At 47.4% G+C, this 22,399-nt stretch overlaps 1 protein-coding gene across 1 annotated transcript in view; it reads right to left on the reverse strand.

Moving 5' to 3' along the window:
* Positions 1 to 22,399, reverse strand: part of ush2a (Usher syndrome 2A (autosomal recessive, mild)) — a 1,730,413-nt gene that overhangs the window by 1,198,043 nt on the left and 509,971 nt on the right. The window contains exon 22 of the mRNA XM_072506478.1: positions 18,405 to 18,535. Coding sequence (XP_072362579.1) covers positions 18,405 to 18,535 — 131 coding nt within the window. The remainder of the gene's footprint in view (positions 1 to 18,404; positions 18,536 to 22,399) is intronic.

The raw sequence follows: 22,399 nt of genomic DNA on the forward strand, positions 1-22,399 counted from the left end.
ATCCTGCTGCAGATCTCCACTTTGCATCTGTCATATATCAGATCAGCACGGTTGGCAATCATGTCAGATTAGTATGGACCTGAGATGAGGACCAGAATGGTCATCAGCATCAGTAGTAGAAACAGCAGCATCAACCGCAGGATGAATAACAGCAGAAGCACCAACAGCAGGAGCAGCAGCAGCCTTTTCCTCATGGTCCTGCTGTGCCACAGGACAGTGGAGAGGAGAAGTTTGCGGCGGCTCACCGGAGGTGATATCTGTAGTGGCTGTTAAAGTCACCGCTGCCCTCAACGTTCCTTCTCGATCCTTCTAGGAATCCATTAGAGAAATTTTCAGCACCTCACATTCACTTGCCCACAAATACAGAAACAGATGGCCGATACCACGTTTTCCAGGACATACAATTATCCTTACTTTGCCACTGGAAATGTCAATCAGAATGAAGAAATGCTTAGATTTGCAGCTCTGACTGGTTTTCTACAGGTACAGGGCTACAATAACATATGCTAATTAATGTCAACAACTCCTATTCCCGCAAATCATCCAGGAATGTTCATCAACCAAAATGGTTTGCACTTCATTAATATACAGTTGATGTGCACCCCCCAAAAATGATTATGCAGCTGTGTGCCATAAGGCATAGAAGCGGAATTAGGCCACTCATTAGATTGAGTCTGCTCCGCCATTCAATCATGGTTGATATTTTTCTCATCCCCATCCTCCTGCCTTTTCCCCATATCCCCTGATAAATCGAGAGCCTATCTATCCCTGTCTCAAAGACATTCAATAATTTGGTCTACACTGCCTTCTGCGTCAGAGTTCCACAGATTCACCACCCTCTGGCTGAAGAAATTCCTCCTCATGTCTGTTTAGTGTGAGATTGTACCAGCTGGCTTCTTGGAGGCGAGGGATACTCACTTAAAATCTGGCTGATGGCACCCATGTGGAACTCAAGCAATGAGGCTCAGGAGCTGAAATAAAAGCCATACTTATCATAGGCATGCTGAAAATGTGCTCCAGGTGTCACAACAGCTCTAAAAATGGTCTTCAATGTGCACCAGCCAGAGTCTCCAGAATCGCCATGGTTTGCTGAGTTCTGCGCAGCATTTCACAACAGTGAAAACGGGACCGTCTGGATGAGCAAAGCGCAGAGCACAATGTTTCTCTGGAGAATGATCAGAATAAGGATACACCCAATGCCCCATCATTAGCAGCATTCATTACTGGAATGCCAAGGAAGAGATCATGACAATAAGGTTCAGTTAGGTTCCACCAGTGCACCCATCTGGCAGCAACATGCTAAACCCACTTCCCCCAACACAAAGCAGTCCTATTAAGTATCCCTTTCACACCTACCCATTGCTGGGTTTTAAGTTTTGCTTACCATTTGTCACAATTTAAAAGGCTACTTCGAAGACAGCAACCAAAAAACGGAAGACAGGAAAGTGGTGTAAACAAACAATATTATATGGCTCAAAAATGAAACAGAAACTTAATAATCTAACATTGTGTAACACACCCAAGTGTATACCCGAGTGCAAATACAAGTCTTTACTCTTCTTCTTCCCAACAGCTCTTGGTGAAACTCATGTGGCTTCAGCAGAGGTAGAGGCAGGCGTCTCAGATACCTGCTTTTACTATTGAGAGGTTCATGGCCAATGTACTCTGGGGTTTGGAGCCCATGGTGATCTTGCCAAAGATTGCACTATCTATATCTGTCCGACAGTCGTCTCAGCCTTGTGGACATCAGACAGCATATAAGATACTGGCAGGGATAGAGGGTGGGGAAATTGGATGAGAAATGGACGCACTTTGTGCTTGCTTCTGCTTCTATGTCCCTTCTGCTATCACTCCTCTCATGGCCTACTTGGACAGTAACAATCAGCTAGAGGGCACTTTGCTTTAAATCAGTGTTGCAAAGATTTCCAAGGCTAGGATTTCATTAATCCTATTTAAGGTGGCACTCATAATGTGCAAGCCATTGGTGGAGGGCTGCATATACAATTGCCATGTTTAATGCCCCATGCAAGTGATTAATCTTTTTATGGACAAAGACTTCATTGAAAATGTCTGCAACATCATGCCACTCATGCTGGGGATGAACTTCTCCAACCTCCGCAAGCTTGGACAGCATGGCTGGAAACCCTGTCAGTACACTGCACACTCTTTCTTGCTACGTTAGAAGTATAATATTTGGTGACAGTCTCCTAGGTTCAACATCTGTGTCCAGCAGAGCAGAGCTTGGAGCAACCTCCAACATAGGCTCTCCAATGTCTGTGCTTGCTCATTCATATGTGTGAGCACGAGGTGAAAAACCATCTTCCTTATGGTCCCACTGAACTAAAATTATTTGTTGCAATGTTTACAGCACTCCCACAGGGTGTGTGATCTTATCTGTAGAACCACTGTTGTTCTAGACCACTTCCTGTGGGACACTTAAAGGCCCGGTGGAAGCTTAAAGCGCCATTTAGAACAATAAAGGTAAGAATGTTTTATTGATCATTATGCACATTATCATATTTCACTGGCTGCTAACATCTAGTCAACATGACTGAGTAGTATATGCCATGTGGTTTCCCCCTCTCCATCTCCAATGGCCAGGCATGCTGAGCTCTACTGACCTCCTCCTCTGCGGATGTTAATTGTGAGTATGATGGAGGATCTGGAGTTTTTTGTTCTCTTGAAGGGAGGAATGGAATAGGCTTATGCGTGAGAGTAATAGAATGTGTTGATCAGATGGACACATGACATTTCTTGAGCACAATTATGAGGGACAGCCTTGACATTGCATTAAGATGAGGGTGAATGTCAGTGGTGGATGGACAGATGCTGATGTGAGGAAGTACGCAGATGGAGAGGGTTGGGTGCACCTGCAAGGTAAGTTGGTGTGAGAAGTGATGTGCTGGAGTAGGCTTGAGAAGGGAGAGTGAGGGGATTGGCATGATACGCACGTCAGGCCGTAGTTGAATCTGGAACTGTGCTCGCCTTTCCTGTCCTAATTAGGTAATTCAACAGCTTTGGGCACTAAATCCAGGAGAGTGGTACCTTCCAACTCCAACCTCAGGCAATGTTAGAACATAGAACATTACAACGCAGTACAGGCCCTTCGGCCCTCGATGTTGCGCCGACCTGTGAAACCACTCTAAAGCCCATCTACACTATTCCCTTATCGTACATATGTCTATCCAATGACCATTTGAATGCCCTTAGTGTTGGCGAGTCCACTACTGTTGCAGGCGGGGCATTCCACTCCCTTACTACTCTCTGAGTAAAGAACCTACCTCTGACATCTGTCTTATATCTATCTCCCCTCAAGTTAAAGCTATGTCCCCTTGTGTGAGACATCACCATCCGAGGAAAAAGGTTCTCACTGTCCACCCTATCCAATCCTCTGATCATCTTGTATGCCTCAATTAAGTCACCACTTAACCTTCTTCTCTCTAACGAAAACAGCCTCAAGTCCCTCAGCCTTTCCTCATAAGATCTTCCCTCCATACCAGGCAACATTCTGGGAAATCTCCTCTGCACCCTTTCCAATGCTTCCACATCCTTCCAATAATGCGGCTACCAGAATTGCACGCAATACTCCAAATGCAGCCGCACCAGAGTTTTGTACAGCTGCAACATGACCTCATGGCTCTGAAACTCAAATCCCTCTACCAATAAAAGCTAACGCACCGTACGCCTTCTTAACAACCCTCTCAACCTGAGTGGCTCAGGGATCTATGTACATGGACACCGAGATCTCCCTGCTCATCCACACTGCCAAGAATCTTACCATTAGCCCAGTACTCAGTCTTCCTGTTATTCCTTCCAAAATGAATCACCTCACACTTTTCTGCATTAAACTCCATTTGCCACCTCTCAGCCCAGCGCTGCTGCTTATCTATGTCCCTCTGTAACTTGTAACATCCTTCCGCATTGTCCACAACTCCACCGACTTCAGTGTCATCTGCAAATTTATTCACCCATCCTTCTACTTATAAATGACCCTCCAGGTCATTTATAAAAATGACAAACAGAAGTGGCCCCGAAGCAGATCCTTGTGGCACACCACTAGTAACTGGACTCCAGTCTGAACGCTTCCCATCAACCACCACCCTTTCTGCTAAATCTCCCTGAATCCCATACTTCCGTATTTTCTGCAGTAGCCTACCGTGGGGAACCTTATCAAACGCTTTACTGAATCCATATACACCACATCAACTGCTTTACCCTCATCCACCTGTTTGGTCACCTTCTCAAAGAACTCAATAAGGTTTGTGAGGCATGACCTACCCTTCACAAAACCGTGTTGACTATCTCTAATCAAATTATTCCTTTCCAAATTATTATACACCCTATCTCTTATAAACCTTTCCAAGACTTTGCCCACAACAAAAGTAAGGCTCACTGGTCTATAGTTACCGGGGTTGTCTCTACTCCCCTTCTTGAACAAGGGGACAACATTTGCTATCCTCCAGTCTTTTGGCTTGCATTAGCCTCCCGCTTCCTCTTGGGCCAATTGGGGGAAACTATCCCCCGATTGACCCTTAAAGCCCCTGGCCTCATATCCAGAGAGACATCACTATGGTGAGGCACAGACGTGGGGCAGAGATTTCCCAAAGGAAAGTGTCAGGTTCTGACTGAAAACCAAGATGTTTCTCTCCAGAAAGGCAGCCAAGTTTTCTGACCACTCAGTGCACAGAAAATTTTGGGGCAAAGGTTGGCATAGTGATGCAGTGGTTAGCATTGCTGCCTCACAACACTGAGGACTCGGATTCGATCCCAGCCCCGGGCCATTGTCCATGTGGAATTTGCACACTCTCCCCATGTCTGCATGGGTCTCACCCCCACAACCCAAAGATGTGCAGGGTGTCGTGTTAGATACACTGGTATAACACCGGCTGCAACTGGATGCAGCACAGATCAAAAAGATACTCAAAACTTGAAGTTAGTTCAATCAGTTTTATTGAACTAATAGCACAGTTAGCACAGTTCTTGTGAGTTGACTCTCTGTTAACTTAAGTGTGGTTACTCTGTCTGACTGAACCAGACTAGCTCTTAGCCATGTAGTGGGGGGGGGGGGTGAGATTGTAACAACACCCTTGACTAACTCTCTAGATGTTCATCAGTGGAAAGAGGTGGAGTGTGAGTGCCTCATGTCTTTTATAGTCAGATCCCACCCCTAAGTGTCCTGTCTGCTTATTGGTCATGTCCTGTTCTCTGCCTCCATTAGCTGCTTGTCTGTATATCATTATGTGTGTGTCCGCATATCATTACATCTCCCCTTTTTTTATGTTTGGATGACATATGTGAACGTATTTACAAGAATAGGCCAAAATTAACACATATACATGCAGTGCATGTGAGCATATGTACATGTGAAAACAGCTGTCTAATGCGAGAACACAGAACATAGCAAACAGAACAAATGTTCATAAGTCCAGTCTCTGTGGCTTGCGTCTGATCCTGGTCTACCGCCGGAGAGGTGTTGGTGGGGCCAACAGCTCCTTGGTGGGCGGGATTGAAGCCTGACTGGTGGCCTCATGAGTCGAGGTATCAGGAGGTGGCAAAACAACAGAAGGAAACGGAGAAGAATGTGGTTGCGGGCAGGCAACTTTGCGCAGTGCCCGTCTGTTTCGTCGCACAACAGAACCAACAGCCAGACGCACAACGTACGAGTGGGGGCAGCCTGTTGAACAATGACAGCTGGAGCTGACCAGCCTCCATCAGGGATCTTGATCTGAACAGTGTCTGACAGGGATAACATGGGCAAATCGGTGGCATGAGCATCATAGCTCTGTTTTTGCCGGTCTCGGAGTTGCTGCACCTTCTGCAGCACCGGGAGGTGATCCAGGTTGGGCACGTGTATGGCTGGAAGTGTCGTTCGCAGGTCCCTGTTCATCAGGAGTTGAGCCGGCGACATACCATTGGACAGTGGGGTCGCCCTGTATGCAAGCAGTGCAAGGTGAATGTCAGATGCAGAATCCACGGCCTTGCAGATGAGCTGCTTCACTATGTGCATCCCTTTCTCAACTTTTCCGTTTGACTGCGGATAGTGTGGACTGGAAGTGACGTGTTTGAACTGATACGATGGGGCAAACAGAGACCATTCATGGCTGCTGAAGCATGGGCCATTGTCACTCATGACAGTGAGTGGGATACCATGCCTGGAGAGCATCTCCTTACAGGCCTTGATGACGGTCCGAGATGTGAGGTCTGAGAGCTTCACGACTTCAGGGTAATTGGAAAAGTAATCAATGACTAACACGTAATCACGACCATTTGCATGAAAAAGGCCGATGGCAACCTTGGACCGCGGAGAGGTTTTGATTTCATGCTGCTGAAGTGTCTCCTTACTCTGCGCTGGCTGGAAGCGTTGACCGGTCGCACAGTTAAGGACCATGTTCGCGATGTCCTGGCTGATCCCGGGCCAGTAGACAGCCTGCCTGGCTCTGCGTCTGCACTTTTCCACACCCAGGTGGCCCTCATGGATTTGACGGAGCACCAAGCTCTGGAGACTGTGTGGAATTACAATCCGGTCCAGTTTGAGGAGGATACCATCAACCACCGTCAGGTCGCCCTTTACATTGAAAAATTGAGGGCACTGCCCTTTTTGCCAGCCATTGGCTAGGTGTTGCATAACATGCTGCAAGAGGGGATCTTTGGCTGTCTCCTCAGGATTCAAATCAACTTCTCATCAGATGCCGGGAGGGTGCTAGCACACAGCTGCACCTGTGACTCAACCTGTGACTCAATTTGCCGGATGACGTTCAGTGGTTCACTAGGCACGGTGATGGAGCGGGACAGTGTATCGGCAATGATGAGCTCCTTGCCTGGCGTGTAGACCAGGTCAAAGTCGTGCCTTCTCAGTTTGAGGAGGATGCGCTGCAACCGAGGCGTCATGTCATTAAGGTCCTTGGGGATAATGTGGACCAGGGGCCGGTGATCCGTCTCGACTGTGAATGTCGGCAGGCCGTAGACATAGTCGTGAAACTTGACAATGCCAGTGAGAAAGCCGAGGCATTCCTTCTCGATTTGTGCATACCTTTGTTCGGTGGGCGTCATATTGCCTTTGATGCCCAGGATGCCCACATCCTGGCTCGCATCTGTCGAGGTTTTCGTTTCCCTGTCTGCGTCGAAAAATGCCAAAACGGGTTGAGTTGTGAGCTTGGCTTTCAGCTCCAACCACTCTGCCTGATGGGCCGCCTTCCACTTGAAGGCAGTGGACTTTTTCACTAGGTTTCGTAGGGCCGTGGTGTGTGAGGCCATGTCTGGGATGAACTTGCCCAGAAAATTGACCTTGCCCAGGAAGCGCAATACCGCCTTCTTGTCTTCTGGGACCTTCATGGCTGCGATGGCCTTGTCCTTGTCTGTGTCGGGGCACATGCCCTGCTGAGAGATCTGGTCTCCTAGGAACTTGAATGTCGACATACCAAAGCAACATTTGGACCTGTTCAGCTTCAGGCCATTGGCGTGGACACGGCGGAATACCTGCTGTTGCAGATGGGAAACATGCTCCTCAGGGGTCGTGGACCATATGATGACGTCGTCCACGTACACACAAAACCCTTCAATGCCCTCCATCATCTGCTCCATGATGCGATGGAAGATCTCCGATGCCGAGACAATGCCAAATGGCATGGGATTATATCAGTATCTGCCAAATGGTGTGTTGAAGGTGCAGAGCCTTCTGCTGGACTCATCCAGCTGGATTTTCCAGAATCCATGTGACGCATCTAACTTCATGAAAAACCTTGCATGTGCCATCTCGCTGGTGAGTTCCTCCTGCTTCGGGATGGGGTAGTCTTCACGCATTATATTCTGGTTGAGATCCTTGGGATCAATGCAGATGCGCAGGTCTCCAGTCGGTTTGCTTACCCTAGAAATGATCCCCTGCTGCTGCAGCTCCTTGAGCTGTTCCTTCAGGCGCTCCTTCAGCAGAGCCGGAACCCGGCGTTGTGCATGGAGGTGATTTGGCATCAGGTCGCAGTAGGATCTTGTACCGACATGGCAAAGTGCCCATCCCGTCAAACACATCTGGATAGTGAGCGAGGATGTCGTCATTGCCAGCTTGAAGATCCACGTTGGAGGATGTCGTTAAATAAACCCGCTGCACCAGCTTTAGCTTTTTGCAGGCATGCACGCCCAGTAGGGATGCCCTGTCCGGCTTGACAATTTCAAACCTTAGCCATGCATGGGTACTAGCCGTGCGGTTGGAGGCGAGTAGATGGCAGGACCCCAGTGCCGTGATGGCATTACCGTTATAGTCCAAGAGCTTGCAGGCTGCTGGAAGGACCTTGGGGGGCTTCTTGATGCGTTTGAAGTCAGCCTGTGAGAGGAAGTTGGCAGAAGCACTTGTGTGCAGCTTGAACTGGATGGAGCAGCGGTTGACCTGCATCACCGCACGCCATTCGTTCTCCGAATCCACAGCGAGGATGGACTGAATGCGAGATGAGTTAGGTGTGACATGGTCACGTGTGGTAATGATGCCCATTCGGTAGGCGGACTCTAGGCACTCGTCCTCCGGATCCATTGTACTGCCAGGATCAGAATCCTGTAATCGGCGTTGCACATTCTGGACGCGCCGTCGTCGGAATTGGGAGCGCTGGCCTCTGACTGGTGGTGCAGACCTGCACAAGGCTGCATAGTGTCCAGGCTTCACGCAGTTTAAACATCGCCTGTTGCTTGCAGGGCAGTGTCCCTTTAAGTGGGCGTTGCCACAGCTCGGGCACGTCGGCGTCGTGACGCGGTGTACATCGTCGCACATGCGCAGTGCGGTCAGCAGACGTCTGCACCTGCGCAGTGTGGTTGTCGGCCGCTTTGTTATCCCGTTCGCATCGCGCATGCGTGGGGCTCCGGGAAAAGCGCACGAGATGGCCGCTGTCTTCAATGCTGAGGCGCTGCATCCGGGAGATGGCCTGCACACTCACTGCGTCATGGGAGGCAAGTTTCTCATTTTCAGCCGATTTGTATTGGGAATACCGATTTTTTGCGTGCTCATGCACTGTAAATGTTTCAATCGTGGCTGGCAGGGTCATCTGCTTGATTTTTAAGAGCTGCTCTCTCAGAGGATCAGAGTGAACTCCAAACATGATTTGGTCTCTGATCATGGAGTCAGCAATATCACCAAAGTTGCAGGAGAGCACTAGCAGGCGGAGACTAGTTAAGAAGCATTGAAAGGTTCATCTTTACCTTGAAGACGTTGTTTGAATATGTAGCGCTCGAAGATTTCATTGGTGTCCACTTCACAGTGAGTATCGAACTTGTCCAGGATGGTCTGAAACTTTGTCTTGTCCTGGCCTTCGGTGAAGTTAAACGAGTTGAAGAGTTCGATGGCTTGATCACCCGCTGTTGAGAGGAGAAGCGCAATCTTTCTTGCATCAGACGCACCCTCGAGGTCTGAGGCTGCGATGTACAGCGGAAACTTTTGCTTGAATGTCCGCCAATTGGCACTGAGAGTGCCAGAGGTCCTGAGCTGGTGAGGAGCCTGAATCTTCTCCATGGTGCCGGGATACATTTGCTGGTCTTCACGGAACGGACTGAGGTAAGCCACCTTAAATTAGTAGTCTCCTGGTATCATGTCGTGTTAGGTACACTGGTATAACACTGGCTGCAACTGGATGCAGCATAGATGAAAAAGATACTCCAGACCTTGAGGTTAGTTCAATCAGGTTTATTGAACTAATAACACAGTTAGCACAGTTCTCTGTGAGTTTGACTCTCTGCTAACTTAAGTGTGGTTAGTCTGCCTGACTTAACCAGACTAGCTCTTAGCCACGTGGTGGGGGTGGGGGTGGGGGTGAGATTGTAACAACATCCTTGACTGACTCTCTAGATGTTCATCAGTGGAAAGAGGCGGAGTGTGAGTGCCTCGTGTCTTTTATAGTCAGGTCCCATCCCTGAGAGTCCTGCCTGCTTATTGGTCATGTCCTGTTCTCTGTGTCCATTAGCTGCTTGTCTACATATCATTATGTGTGTGTCCGCATATCATGACACAGGGTAGGTGGATTGGCCATGCTAAATTGCCTCTTAATTAAACAAAAAAGAAAATCTTGGGGCATGGCTAATGCTGTCACTCTGGCGGGGGGTGGCTGTTAGAGCCAGCAATGCCCTTTATCTTTAAAGGGTGCCCTGATCTGCATTTAAAATTAGTTCCCTCAACACCCACGGACATGGAGGACCACCCCCATAACTATTGGGGAAACCCCCAACCAAGGAAGTATCGCGCGACACTCTCCTCACTCTCCTCCCCCACCACACATAAAGGGAACCACCCCCAAATGGAGGAGGGCTACCACTGCCTTCATGAGTCCCCTGGCATTGCCCATTCATGCGCACCCTTGGCACTACCCCCTTCAGTGTCCCCTTGGCACTGTCTACTTGGCAGTGCCCCCTGGCACTTCCGCTGGCATTGTCAGTGTCCAATGCCCAGCCTTGGCACTCAATCTCCAGGGCCTCCAGGCGCTGCCAAACCCCTGGCGTGCTCATCACAGCTGGTTTTCGTTTTTGAAAACCAGTAGTGAATTGCGCAGGTGTGACATCACACCGCCAGGGCGGTGGATCCAGTTTGGCTGGATGCTATGGTGTAAAGCCATCTAATGATATTAAAAGATATGTAAATGTATGCGAAGTTGGGAAGATCTCAAAGCGAGATCTTGCAGGTGCAAATCCCATTTTGGTCCTCTCGTAAGATTTAGCGGACATGATGTGATTTGCGCCCCTGGTGAACGGGGCCTTAAGACCATACGACATAGGAGCAGAATTAGGCCATTCGGCTCATCGAGTCTGCTCCGCCATTCAAACATGGCTGATATGTATCTCAACCCCATCCTCCTGCCTCCTGCCCATAACCGCTGATCTCCTTATTAATCAAGAACCCAACTATCTCTGTCTTAAAGACACTCAGTGACTTGCCTCGACAAAAGTTGCATAGATTTACCACCCTATGGCTGAAGAAATTCCCTCTCATCTCTGTTTCAAAAGAATGTCCCTTCAGTCTGAGGCTGTGCCCTCGGATTCCAGTTTCGCCTGCTGGTGGAAGCATCCTCTCCACGTTCACGCCATTTATCCTCTCAGTAGTCTGTAAGTTCCAATGAGTTCCCCCTCATCCTTCTAAACGCCATTGAGTAGAGACCCAAAGTCTTCAACCACTCCTGATATGACAATCCTTCATTCCAGGGATCCTTCTTGTGAACCTCCTCTGGACCCTTTCCAAGGCCAGCCCGTCCTTCAGTAGATATGGGGTGCAAAACTACTCACAATACTCCAAATGAGGACTGACTGGAGACGTACACAGCCTCAACAGTACATCCCTCCTCTTGTATTCTAGCCCTCTTGACTTGAATGCTATCATTGCATGTGCCTTCTAAACTGCCAACTGAATCTGCATGTTAACCTTACGAGAATCCTGAATTAGGGCTCCTAAGTCCCATTGTGCTTCTGATTTCCGAAGCTTTTTCCTATTTAGAAAAGTCCACCTAACCTGCACATCTTTGGACTGTGGGAGGAAACCGGAGCACCAGGAAGAAACCCACGCACACACGGGGAGAATGTGCAGACTCCGCACCGACGGTGACCCAAGCCGGGATTCAAACCTGGGACCCTGGAGCTGTGAAGCAATTGTGCTATCCACAATGCTACCGTGCTGCCCCAAGAATGGTTTTGATCCATCGACCTCTGGGTTATGGGCCCAGCACGCTTCCGCTGTGCCACTCTGCTCCCACTCTGTTTCTTCTCCGCGCCGGCCATGGCAGAGCCCTACAGAGGCCGGCGCGGAGGGAAAGAGTGCCCCCACGGCACAGGCCCGCCCGCAGATTGGTGGGCCCCGATCGTGGGCCAGGCCACTGTGGGGGCTCCCCCCCCCGGGGCCGGATCCCCCCGTGCCCTCCCGAGGACTCCGGTCGACAGCCGACAAGCCAGGTCCCTCTGTCATGGACCACGTCCATTTCACGCCGGCGGGACTGGCTGAAAAGGGGCGGCCGCTCGGCCCATCAGGGCTCGGAGAATTGCTGGGAGGCTGCTGCCAACGGCCCCCGACCGGCGCGGCTTGATCCCTGCCCCCGCCCCAAAACCGGCGTTGGAGAATTCGGCAGCTGGCGTCGGAGCGCCGGGGCGGGATTCACGCCGCCCCCCAACGATTCTTCGACCCAGCAGGAGGTCAGAGAATCCCGCCCTATGTCTCTATTCATCTAACCAAAGTGCACAACCTCACACTTTTTTACATTGTATTCCATCTGCCACTTCTTTGCCCACTCCCCTAGCGTGTCCAGGTCCTTCTGCAGTCTCCTTGTTTCCTCATCACAACCTCTACAGATCTTTGTATCATCTGCGAACGTAGCAACAATGCCCTCAGTTCCTTCCAGATCATTAATCAATTTTGTGAATTGTTGTGGTCCCAACACTCACCCCTGTGGAACACTACTAGTCACCAGCTGCCATCCTGCAAAGGACCCATTTATCCCCACTCTCTGCCTTCTACCAGTCAGCCAATCCTCGATCCATGCAAGGATCTTATCCTTAACATCATGGGCTCTTATCTTATTTAACAGTCTCATGTACAGCACCTTGTCAAAGGCCTTCTGAAAATCCAAATAATTCACATCCATTGGTCCTCCTTTGAATAATTTCCTTGTTACCTCCTCGGAGAATTCTAACAGATTTGTCAAGCATGACCTCTTCTTGACGAATCCGTGCTGACTATAATTTCCTGTCTCTGCCTCCCTCCCTTCTTAAACAGGGGTGTTATATTAGCCATTTTCCAATCCTCTGGGACCTTCCCTGCCTCCAGTGATCCCTGAAAGATCACCACCAATGCCCTCACAATCTCCTCAGCTATCTCCTTCAGAACCCTGGGGTGTAGTCCATCCGGTCCGGGTGATTTATCCAACTTCAGACATCTCAGTTTCTCCAGCAGCTCCTCCTCAGTGATGGCCGCTTCACTCACCACTGTCATCTGACTCTCTTGAAATTCTGGTCTGCCACTGGTGCCTTCCACCATGAAGACAGATGCAAAGAATCTAATCAGTTCCTCTGCCATTTCTTTATTCCCTATTACTACTTCTCCAGCCTCATTTTCCAGTGGTCCAATATCTTATCTTATCGCGCTCTTATCTTTTATATATTGAAAGAGACTCTTGCAATTTTATTTTATATTACTAGCTAGCTTACACTCATATTTCATCTTCTCCCCCCCCCGCCCTTATAGCTTTTTTTAGTTGTCCTCTGCTCGCTTTTAAAGGTTTCCCAATCCTCTGGCCTCCCACTAATCCTAGTCACATTGTATGCTTTTTGTTTTGATTTTATGCTGTCCTTCACTTCCCTTGTCAGCTATGGTTGCCTTGTCCTCCCCTTAGCATGTTTCCTCCTCCTTGGGATGAGTTTCTGATGTGCCTCCCGAATAACCTCCCAAAACTCCTGCCACTGCTGTTCAACTGACTTCCCTGCTAGGCTCCCCTTCCAATCAACTCTAGCCAGCTCCTCCCTCATGTCTTTGTGGTTACCTTTATTCAATTGTAATGCCATTCCATCTGATTCCAGCTTCTCCCTCTCAAACTGCAGGGCAAATTCTATTATATTGTGGTCACTGCCCCCTAAGGGTTCATAGAACATAGAACGGTACAGCACAGTACAGGCCCTTCGGCCCACGATGTTCTGCCGACCATTTATCCTAATCTAAGATCAACCTAGCCTACACTCCTTCAATTTACTGCTGTCCATGTGCTTGGCCAAGAGTCGCTTAAATGTCCCTAATGACTCTGACTCCACCACCTCTGCTGGCAGTGCATTCCACACACCCACCACTCTCTGTGTAAAGAACCTACCCCTGACATCTCCCCTATACCTTCCTCCAATCACCTTAAAATTATGTATCCTCGTTACAGCTATTTCGCCCTGGGGAAAAATCTCTGGCTAGCCACTCTATCCATGCCTCTCATTAACTTGTACACCTCTGAGAAGTCACCTCTCTTCCTTCTTCGCTCCAGTGAGAAAAGCCCTAGCTCCCTCAATCTTTCTTCATAGGACATACCCTCCAGTTCAGGGAGCATCCTAGTAAATCTCCTCTGGACCCTCTCCAAAGCATCCATATCCTTCCTATACTGAGGCGACCAGAACTGGACACAATATTCCAAGTGTGGTCTAACCAGGGTTTTATAAAGCTGCAGCAAAACGTCGCGGCTCTTAAACTCAATCCCCCTGTTAATGAAAGCCAACACACCATACACCTTCTTAACGACCCTATCAACCTGGGTGGCAGCTTTGAGGTATCTATATGCATCGGCCTCAAGATCCCTATGTTCCTCCACACTTCCAAGAATCCTGCCTTTAACCCTGTATTCAGCATTCAAATTCGATCTTCCAGAATGAATCACTTCACATTTATCTAGGTTGAACTCCATCTGCCACTTCTCAGCCCAGCTCTGCATCCTGTCAATGTCCTGTTGTAACCTGCAACAGCCCTCGACACTATCTACAACTCCACCAACTTTTGTGTCATCGGCAAACTTACTAACCCACCCTTCCACTTCCTCATACAAGTCGTTTATAAAAACCACAAAGAGCGGAGGTCCCAGGACAGATCCCTGCGGGACACCACTGGTCACCAACCTCCAGGCGGAATACTTTCCATCTACTACCACTCGCTGCCTTCCTTCGGCCAGCCAAATTTCCCTGTATCCCATGCCCCCTAACTTTCTGAATGAGCCTACCATGGGGAACCTTATCAAATGCCTTACTGAAATCCATATACACCACATCCACTGCTCGACCTTCATCAATGTGTCACGTCACATCCTCAAAGAATTCAATGAGGCTTGTGAGGCATGACCTGCCCCTCACAAAGCAATGGTGGCTATCTTTAATCAAACTATGTTTTTCTAAATAATCATAAATCCTATCTCTCAGAATCCTTGCCAATATTTTGCTCACCACAGACGTAAGACTGACTGGTCTATAATTCCCAGGGATTTCCCTATTCCCTTTCTTGAACAGGGGAACAACATTCGCCTCCCTCCAATAATCCGGTACTACTCCAGTGGAGAGTGAGGACGCAAAGATCATCACCAAATGTACAGCAATCTCCTCCCTCACTTCCCGTAGTAACCTTGGATATATCCCGTCAGGCCCAGGGGACTTATCGATTCTGATGCTTTTCAAAATTTCCAGCACATCCTCCTTCTTAATATCAACCTGTTTGAGTCTATTAACCTGGTTCACGCTGTTCTCCTGAGCAACAACATGCCTCTCTCTAGTGAATACTGAAGCAAAATATTCATTTAGGGGCTCTCCTATCTCCTCAGACTCTAGGCACAAGTTCCCTCCACTGTCCCTGATCGGCCCTCCTCTCACTCTGATCATCCTCTTAGTTCTCACATAAGTGTAGAACGCCTTGGGGTTTCCCCTAATCCTTCCCACCAGGGATTTTTCATGCCCCCTACTAGCTCTCCTAAGTCCATTTTTTAGTTCCTTCCTGGCTACCTTGTAACCCTCTAGAGCCATGCCAGATCCTTGCTTCCTCAACCTTACGTAAGCTTCCTTCTTCCTCGTGACTGGAAGCTCCACTTCTCTTGTCATCCAAGGCTCCTTCACCTTACCATTCCTTCCTAGTCTCAGTGGGACAAAACTATAGAGCACTTGCAGCAAGTGCTCCTTAAACAACCCCCACATTACTGTTGCGCATTTATCCAAGAACAACTGTTCTCACTTTGTGATCCTCAGCTCCTGTCTAGCAGTATAATTTCCCCTCCCCCAATTCTGTTTGTTCCTATCCCTCTCCATGACTATGGTAAAGGTCAAGGAGTTGTAGTCACTGTCACCGAAATGCTCTCCCACTGAGACATCTGACACCTGGCCATGTTCATTGCCAAGCACCAAATCCAATTTGGCCTCCGCCCTAATCAGCCTATCTACATATTGAGTCAGGAATCCTTCCTGTAAACACCTGACAGTATCTGCTCCATCCAAACCATTTTCAGTAAGGCGGTTCCAATCAATATTAAGGAAGTTGAAGTCACCCATGACAACAACTCTGTTACTTCTGCACCTTTCCAAGATCTGCCACCCAATCTGTTCCTTCACCTTAAGTTCCCTAATGAAGTCTGCCTCATTACACATCACCAAATCCAAATTGCCTGTTCCGTAGTAGGCTCTACCACAAGCTGCTCCGAAAAAAACATCTCATAGATATTCCACCAATTCCTTTTCTTGGGATCTGCTACCAACCAGATTTTCCCTTTCCACCTGCATATTGAAGTCCCCCATGATTATTGTAACATTGCCTTTCTTATACTCCTTTTCTACCTCCTAATTTCTGCCCCACATCCTGACTACTGCTAGAGGGCCTGTAGATAACTCCCATCAGAGTCTTTTTTTATTTGCGATTCCTCAACTCTACCTACACAGATTTTACATCTTCCGTCCCTACATCGCTTCTTGCTATCGATTTAAGTTAATTTCTTACTAACAATGTAACCCTGCCCCCTTTACCCATCAGCCTGTCCTTTCAATAGGACACATAGTCCTTGGATATTTAGATCCCAGCCCTAATCCCCTGCAGCCATGTCTCTATGATGCTCACAACATTGTACCCGCCAATTTCAATGTGCACAACAAGCTCATTTACCTTGTTTTGTATACTGCGCGCATTTAGGTACAACATCCTCAGTCCTGCGTTGACTGCCCCCTTTCTCATAGTTGTCCCCTTGTTTGCTGTGCCCGAAGTTGGATTCCTGCCACTTTCTATACTCTCTGTTCTATTACCTTTACTAACCTCTCATGAGCCCTTGGCCCCTTTAACTCATTTAAAGTTCTCATCATTGACCTGAACTCTCACCTGCTCCTTTAACTTTGGTGTTCTGATTTTCCATACAATTGAACCCCCCCCACCCCCCCACCCCCCCCCCCCCCCCCGCCTCCCCCACCCCCCGATTATTTAGTTTAAAGCCGCTAGATCTCACCCCTGGAATGTGGAACTCCACTCTAATAGTTCTTTCTATTGTTTTCCCAGCTGCAGAATTAGCTTTGCAATATCTCTTTAAGTACTGGTATTGAAATTGACTCATGAGGATGCTCATCACACCTGCTCAACTTACTTTTATCAGGAAACCCAGAAATCAGATTCAAAATGTGAGCGCTGCATTAAAAAGCCATTGTTGCTGTGTTTCTCGCATACTACTGGACCCAACCCACCCCCCAGCGCATTGTCAAGTTAAAACTATCACCTATGTGAATAGTAAGGACTCTTAAATCTGGCTAAGGAAACAGCCATTGTTTGCCCTGTACTCAGGTTTCAAATCCCATGTAGACAGTGCCATGCAGTCTTAGCTTTCTAATAACAAGTCACAGCACACATCCCAAAAAGACAACTGAAATAGGCAGCACTGTTTGTTTGCCACTGACTTCAAAATCTGGGCCTTTACTTACTCAGAGAAGTTGTAAATTGTTGATAATTTAATATATTTGTTTTACATTCTGTGACTCAGAGCATGCTACATCATAGTGATGTAAATAGTTCATGTATCATTCTGGGAATAAGGGTACTGTGAAATTATACTAACAGTGAAATTCTGAGTTATTCCATTTTTTTAAGTCTTTGAGATCAATTTTTACAGAATTAAGTACTGATTTTGCAACATATGTGTTATCGCCAAATTTAAAATAATTGTAATTCAATGAAAAAACAAATATGTGTACACAGAGTCTGCACATTCTCCCCGTGTTTGCTTGGGTTTCCTCCGGGTGCTCCAGTTTCCTCCCACAAGTCCCAAAAGACATGCTGTTAGGTAATTTGGACAGTCTGAATTCTCCCTCTGTGTACCTGAACAGGCACCGGAATGTGGCGGCTAGGGGCTTTTCACAGTAACTTCATTGCATTGTTAATGTAAGCCCACTTGTGACAATAAAGATTATTATTATTATCAGATTGCTTAAGACTACTTATTTTTCAAAAGTTTAAATCCAGTGCATTGCAGACAAAACAAACCAACACAGAGCAATAATACTAACAGTTCACATGTTCCATTGGCCCACAGGTATTAAGAGAGTATTACCATTATCTACATGTGAATTAGAGTTTCTTAAAGGCTGATCTATTTAAATTACTTGAGATGTTCCACTGGTTTTACTAAATGAATCACATATGTGTGCGACTTGTTTGAAAAAAAATTGTAGATGAATCAAATCCTGTTTAGCAGTCGAATTACCTGCGCAGTGACTGAACATGACAAACAACTGCAATTGTAAAATTCCAGATCCTATTGCTATGCTGATCGAAAGGTAACACAAAATTATCCTAGGGCAGCATTCTGTCATTACTCCATTATTGTTTCACAGCTGTTGAATTATTAAACCGTGCCTTCTCTGATGATTTAACACAGGCAAGAAATCCCTCTGAAGCCTCTGCGTAATTATTGACTGACATGTACCTGTGGGTCGAAAAGGAAGAAAGGATGTCCATTTTGTATCTGCAGCACAATATACTCTTCCTGATTTCCCACAGACACAGCAAAGAGAAGCAGCCCATCAGGTTGGCTGGTCTTGAAGCTGAGTTTTATACCTATGGTAGAGAAAAATCATAAGTATTACTTTCTTTTATTCTATAAAGGAAAGCAATTAGCAAAAGCCAGCAAAGTAGCATAAATACCAAACAGGTCTAAAGAAGTGGTAATAAGGTTTATTAGTAGGAACGTAACAATGAACAACTTCATCGATGTGTAATCAATTCTACCAATATTTTGGTGACTTTGTACCCTGATTTGCAAATCCAAATGGTTTCACTACCCCGTATATTTTTGTAACCTGTATCACTATTTTAATATATGCTCCTTGTTTGGTCACACAATGCCCTAATCAATCCAACTTCTATTGTCTGTGCTCATATTATCTGTAAGGACTTTTGCAAGACACATCCTTGTGCAAAATATTTTTATTGCATAGCTTCCTTTGCTATTTGTCTTACATTTCTTATTTTATACATGATATTTATTGTGTTATTTGTAAGGTACATCACGTTTCCTACATAAGGTATTGCTTTGGAGCACATTTTGAGGAAGCTAAACAATCTGCCAACTTTCGTAACCCATTGCTGAATGATTAGGCCCCCCCCATAATCATGGAATCACTACAGTGCAGGAAGAGGCCACTTGGTCATCGAGTCTATACTGACCCTCCAAAAGAGCCCCCACACCCCACCCTATCCCCATAACCCAGTAACCCCACATAAAGTTTTGGACACTAAGGGACAATTTAGCATGGCCAATCCATCTAACCTGCACATAGATTATCATAGAATTTACAGTGCAGAAGGAGGCCATTCGGCCCATCGAGTCTGCACCGGCTCTTGGAAAGAGCTCCCTACCCAAGGTCAACACCACCACCCTATCCCCATACCCCAGTAACCCCACCCAACACAAAGGGCAATTTTGGACACTAAGGGCAATTTATCATGGCCAATCCATCTAACCAGCACATCTTTGGACTGTGGGAGGAAACCGGAGCACCCAGAGGAAACCCACGCACACACGGGGAGGATGTGCAGACTCCGCACAGACAGTGACCCAAGCTGGAATCGAACCTGGGACCCTGGAGCTGTGAAGCAATTGTGCTATCCACAAGGCTACCGTGCTGCCCCTCCTTTTAAATGTGGGAGGAAATTGGAGCACGTGGAGGAAACACACACAAACACGGGGAAAATGTACAAACTCCACACACAGTGACCCAAGGGTGGAATTGAACCCAGGTCCCTGGCGCTATGAGACTGCAATGCTAAACACTGTGCCACCATGTCGCCATGTGAGTCACCATGGTTGCATTGTATTTTTATAGTACCTCCATCTATGTCCATTTAAAACTATTTTCCTCCTGCCATAATTTCAAACTATGTGTGGAGAATGTTTCAGAACAATCCATTGACTTAGGCAGTACAAGTTTACACAAGGTGGATTTTAGGAATTTATGTTGAGAAGTCATACCACATGATACAGTTCTCATCATTTTGTGATGTTAAGCCTATGGATTTCAATATTTTCCATTGCTCAAGCAAAAGGTCCCTGCTGCAATATTGTTAGGATATAACCTCATTTTTACCTATTTGCAAAATTTTAGCACATAATAATTTAGTTGTGTCAATAATGTAGCCCTTTGATAAAAATAGCATTATTGATGAAAATCAACAACTCACTGAGTCTTGGCAACCTGCCACTGTCGTCCTGGAATCAAATTATGGATCTGTGTCAAGCAACTCTTTACTTGTATGGTTGGAATATTTATTTGGATAAAGGAATAAGGAATTGTATATTCAAGTTTGCAAATTATATTAAATTTGCTGGGCCCAATAAATGGTGTGAATTGGAACAAGAAGTTAAAAAGGACATATACTGGCCGCGTGAGTAGGCTAAACTTTAACAGTTGGAGTTCAATATGGCAGAATGTGAGGTTATCCATTTTGGATCTGAGAAAAATAAGTCAGAATATCATCATAAGAGTGAAAAATCAGTCGCTGCGAAGGACAAAAGGCTTCAGAGGCTCATCGGCACAAATCAAATAAAACTAATGCACAGGTACAAAAGTAATCGAGAAAGGTGAATGGCATTCATCACAAGGATGTTGAAATATCAAAGTGAGGACAAGATGTTTCAGATGTGTTATAACCCCCACGAAGATCATGGGGAAACGTCATTGATCTTCCTGTGGAACTCGTGGGACATGAGCTGGGTAGGGGGTGGAGGCCAACCTGGGGCTCGTTAGGAGAAAAGCAGGCCCAACTCCGGGCCTGACAGAACAAACCCTCCCATCTAGGATTGCATTGGGAGTGAGATGCTGCATTAAGCAGACTTATGTACATAGAACATACGGTGCAGAAAGAGGCCATTTGGCCCATCGGGTCTGCACTGACCCACTTAAGCCTTCACTTCCACCCTATCTCCGTAACCCAAGAACCCTTCCTAACCTAGTGTCACAAGTAGGTTGACATTCACAGTGCAGTGAAGTTACTGTGAAAATCCCCTAGAGCACTCAAGTGCCTGTTCAGGTATACTGAGGGAAAATTCTAATGTCCAATTCACCTAATAAGCACGTCTTTCAGGACTTGTAGGAGAAAACCGGAGCACCCGGAGGAAACCCACACAGACACAGGGAGAACGTGCAGACTCCACACAGACAGTGACCCAAGTTGGGAATCGAACCCAGAACCCTGGCACTGTGAAGCAACAGTGCTAACCACAGTGCTACCAGTCAGTCTGTCTTCACAGCCTATTGAGTAAACACCTTTCAAATAAAGCTCTTCTTTATTTGGTAGCTTTGTGGTCTTTTAAAGTACCTCAAAAGAAAACTGGCAGCAAAGAGGTTTCACCACATTTTCAGACTCAAAGAGAAAACAAATGGAAAAATCATTGTTTTGTGCGCAGATGTCCAAAATGAATTAAGAAGGTAAAAACATTACAACATCAAAGCTGCCATCGGGAAGGTGCCGAATAATAACAGCAGCGGAGGAAACAAAATTTAAAGCATAGATTGTGGAGAAAACAGCATCAAAAGAAGTTTGCCACGTTCCCTGCCTGGAAAGGTCTGGAACAGTGCTCTCTCTACTGTGCGTGGCAAGTAAAGTAACAAATACCGTGCAACAATTGAAATAAGGGGCGGGATTCTCTGTTGGCTGACGGCAAAATCTCAGCAGGTGTCAATCTGACGCCGAATCGCAATTCTCCGACACCTCAATAGCAGCAACAATGCATTAAGGAATGCATATACAGTAAACACCGTTTCAATATCATTAGCAGGTCTGAACCGGCATTGTCTGGGGTCTGGGGTTTCCGCGATTCTCCGTCTCTGATGGGCCAAGTTCCTGATGGCGCGGTTCACTTGTGCTTTTAAAAATCGTGAAACTGGCATTGTGGCTGATGAGGGAGGGAGAGAGGGGGTGTGACACAGACAGACACAACTGTGGGCTGCCGGGCCGGACACTCACCCGGCTGGCTGGGTTGGGGCGGGGGGGGGGGGGGGGGGGCTTGCCAGGGCAAGGGGAGTAGGGAGTAATGGGGAACAGGCCGAGTGGCTGGGGTGAGTCACCCAAGGACTGGGGCGGTGTCCAATCACGGACCGCCATTGCCGTGGCCTGCAAGGCAACCATCTTGCTGCGGATCCCACTGACCACCCACCTTGGCCCGTGGTTCTGCAGAGTGACACCGGCTGTATGGGTGCCCCTACCCCCCACATCCAGACATGCCCTCCCCCACAAACCGGCCGCCAACTACCGGCAGCCCACCCAAGACATCGCCCATTGTAGCATCTACGGGTGCACCTTGCAGCGGTTGCGAAGCATACCGGTGGCAAGGGCAGTGCCAACCGATGGTACCCCTGGCATCAGGAACTGTGCCAGTGCCAGAGGCCTCCATGGTGCCGGCCACTGATAAGCCAGGGTGCA

The sequence above is a fragment of the Scyliorhinus torazame genome, chromosome 1 (genome assembly GCF_047496885.1).
Source record: "Scyliorhinus torazame isolate Kashiwa2021f chromosome 1, sScyTor2.1, whole genome shotgun sequence".
NCBI lineage: Eukaryota > Metazoa > Chordata > Chondrichthyes > Carcharhiniformes > Scyliorhinidae > Scyliorhinus > Scyliorhinus torazame.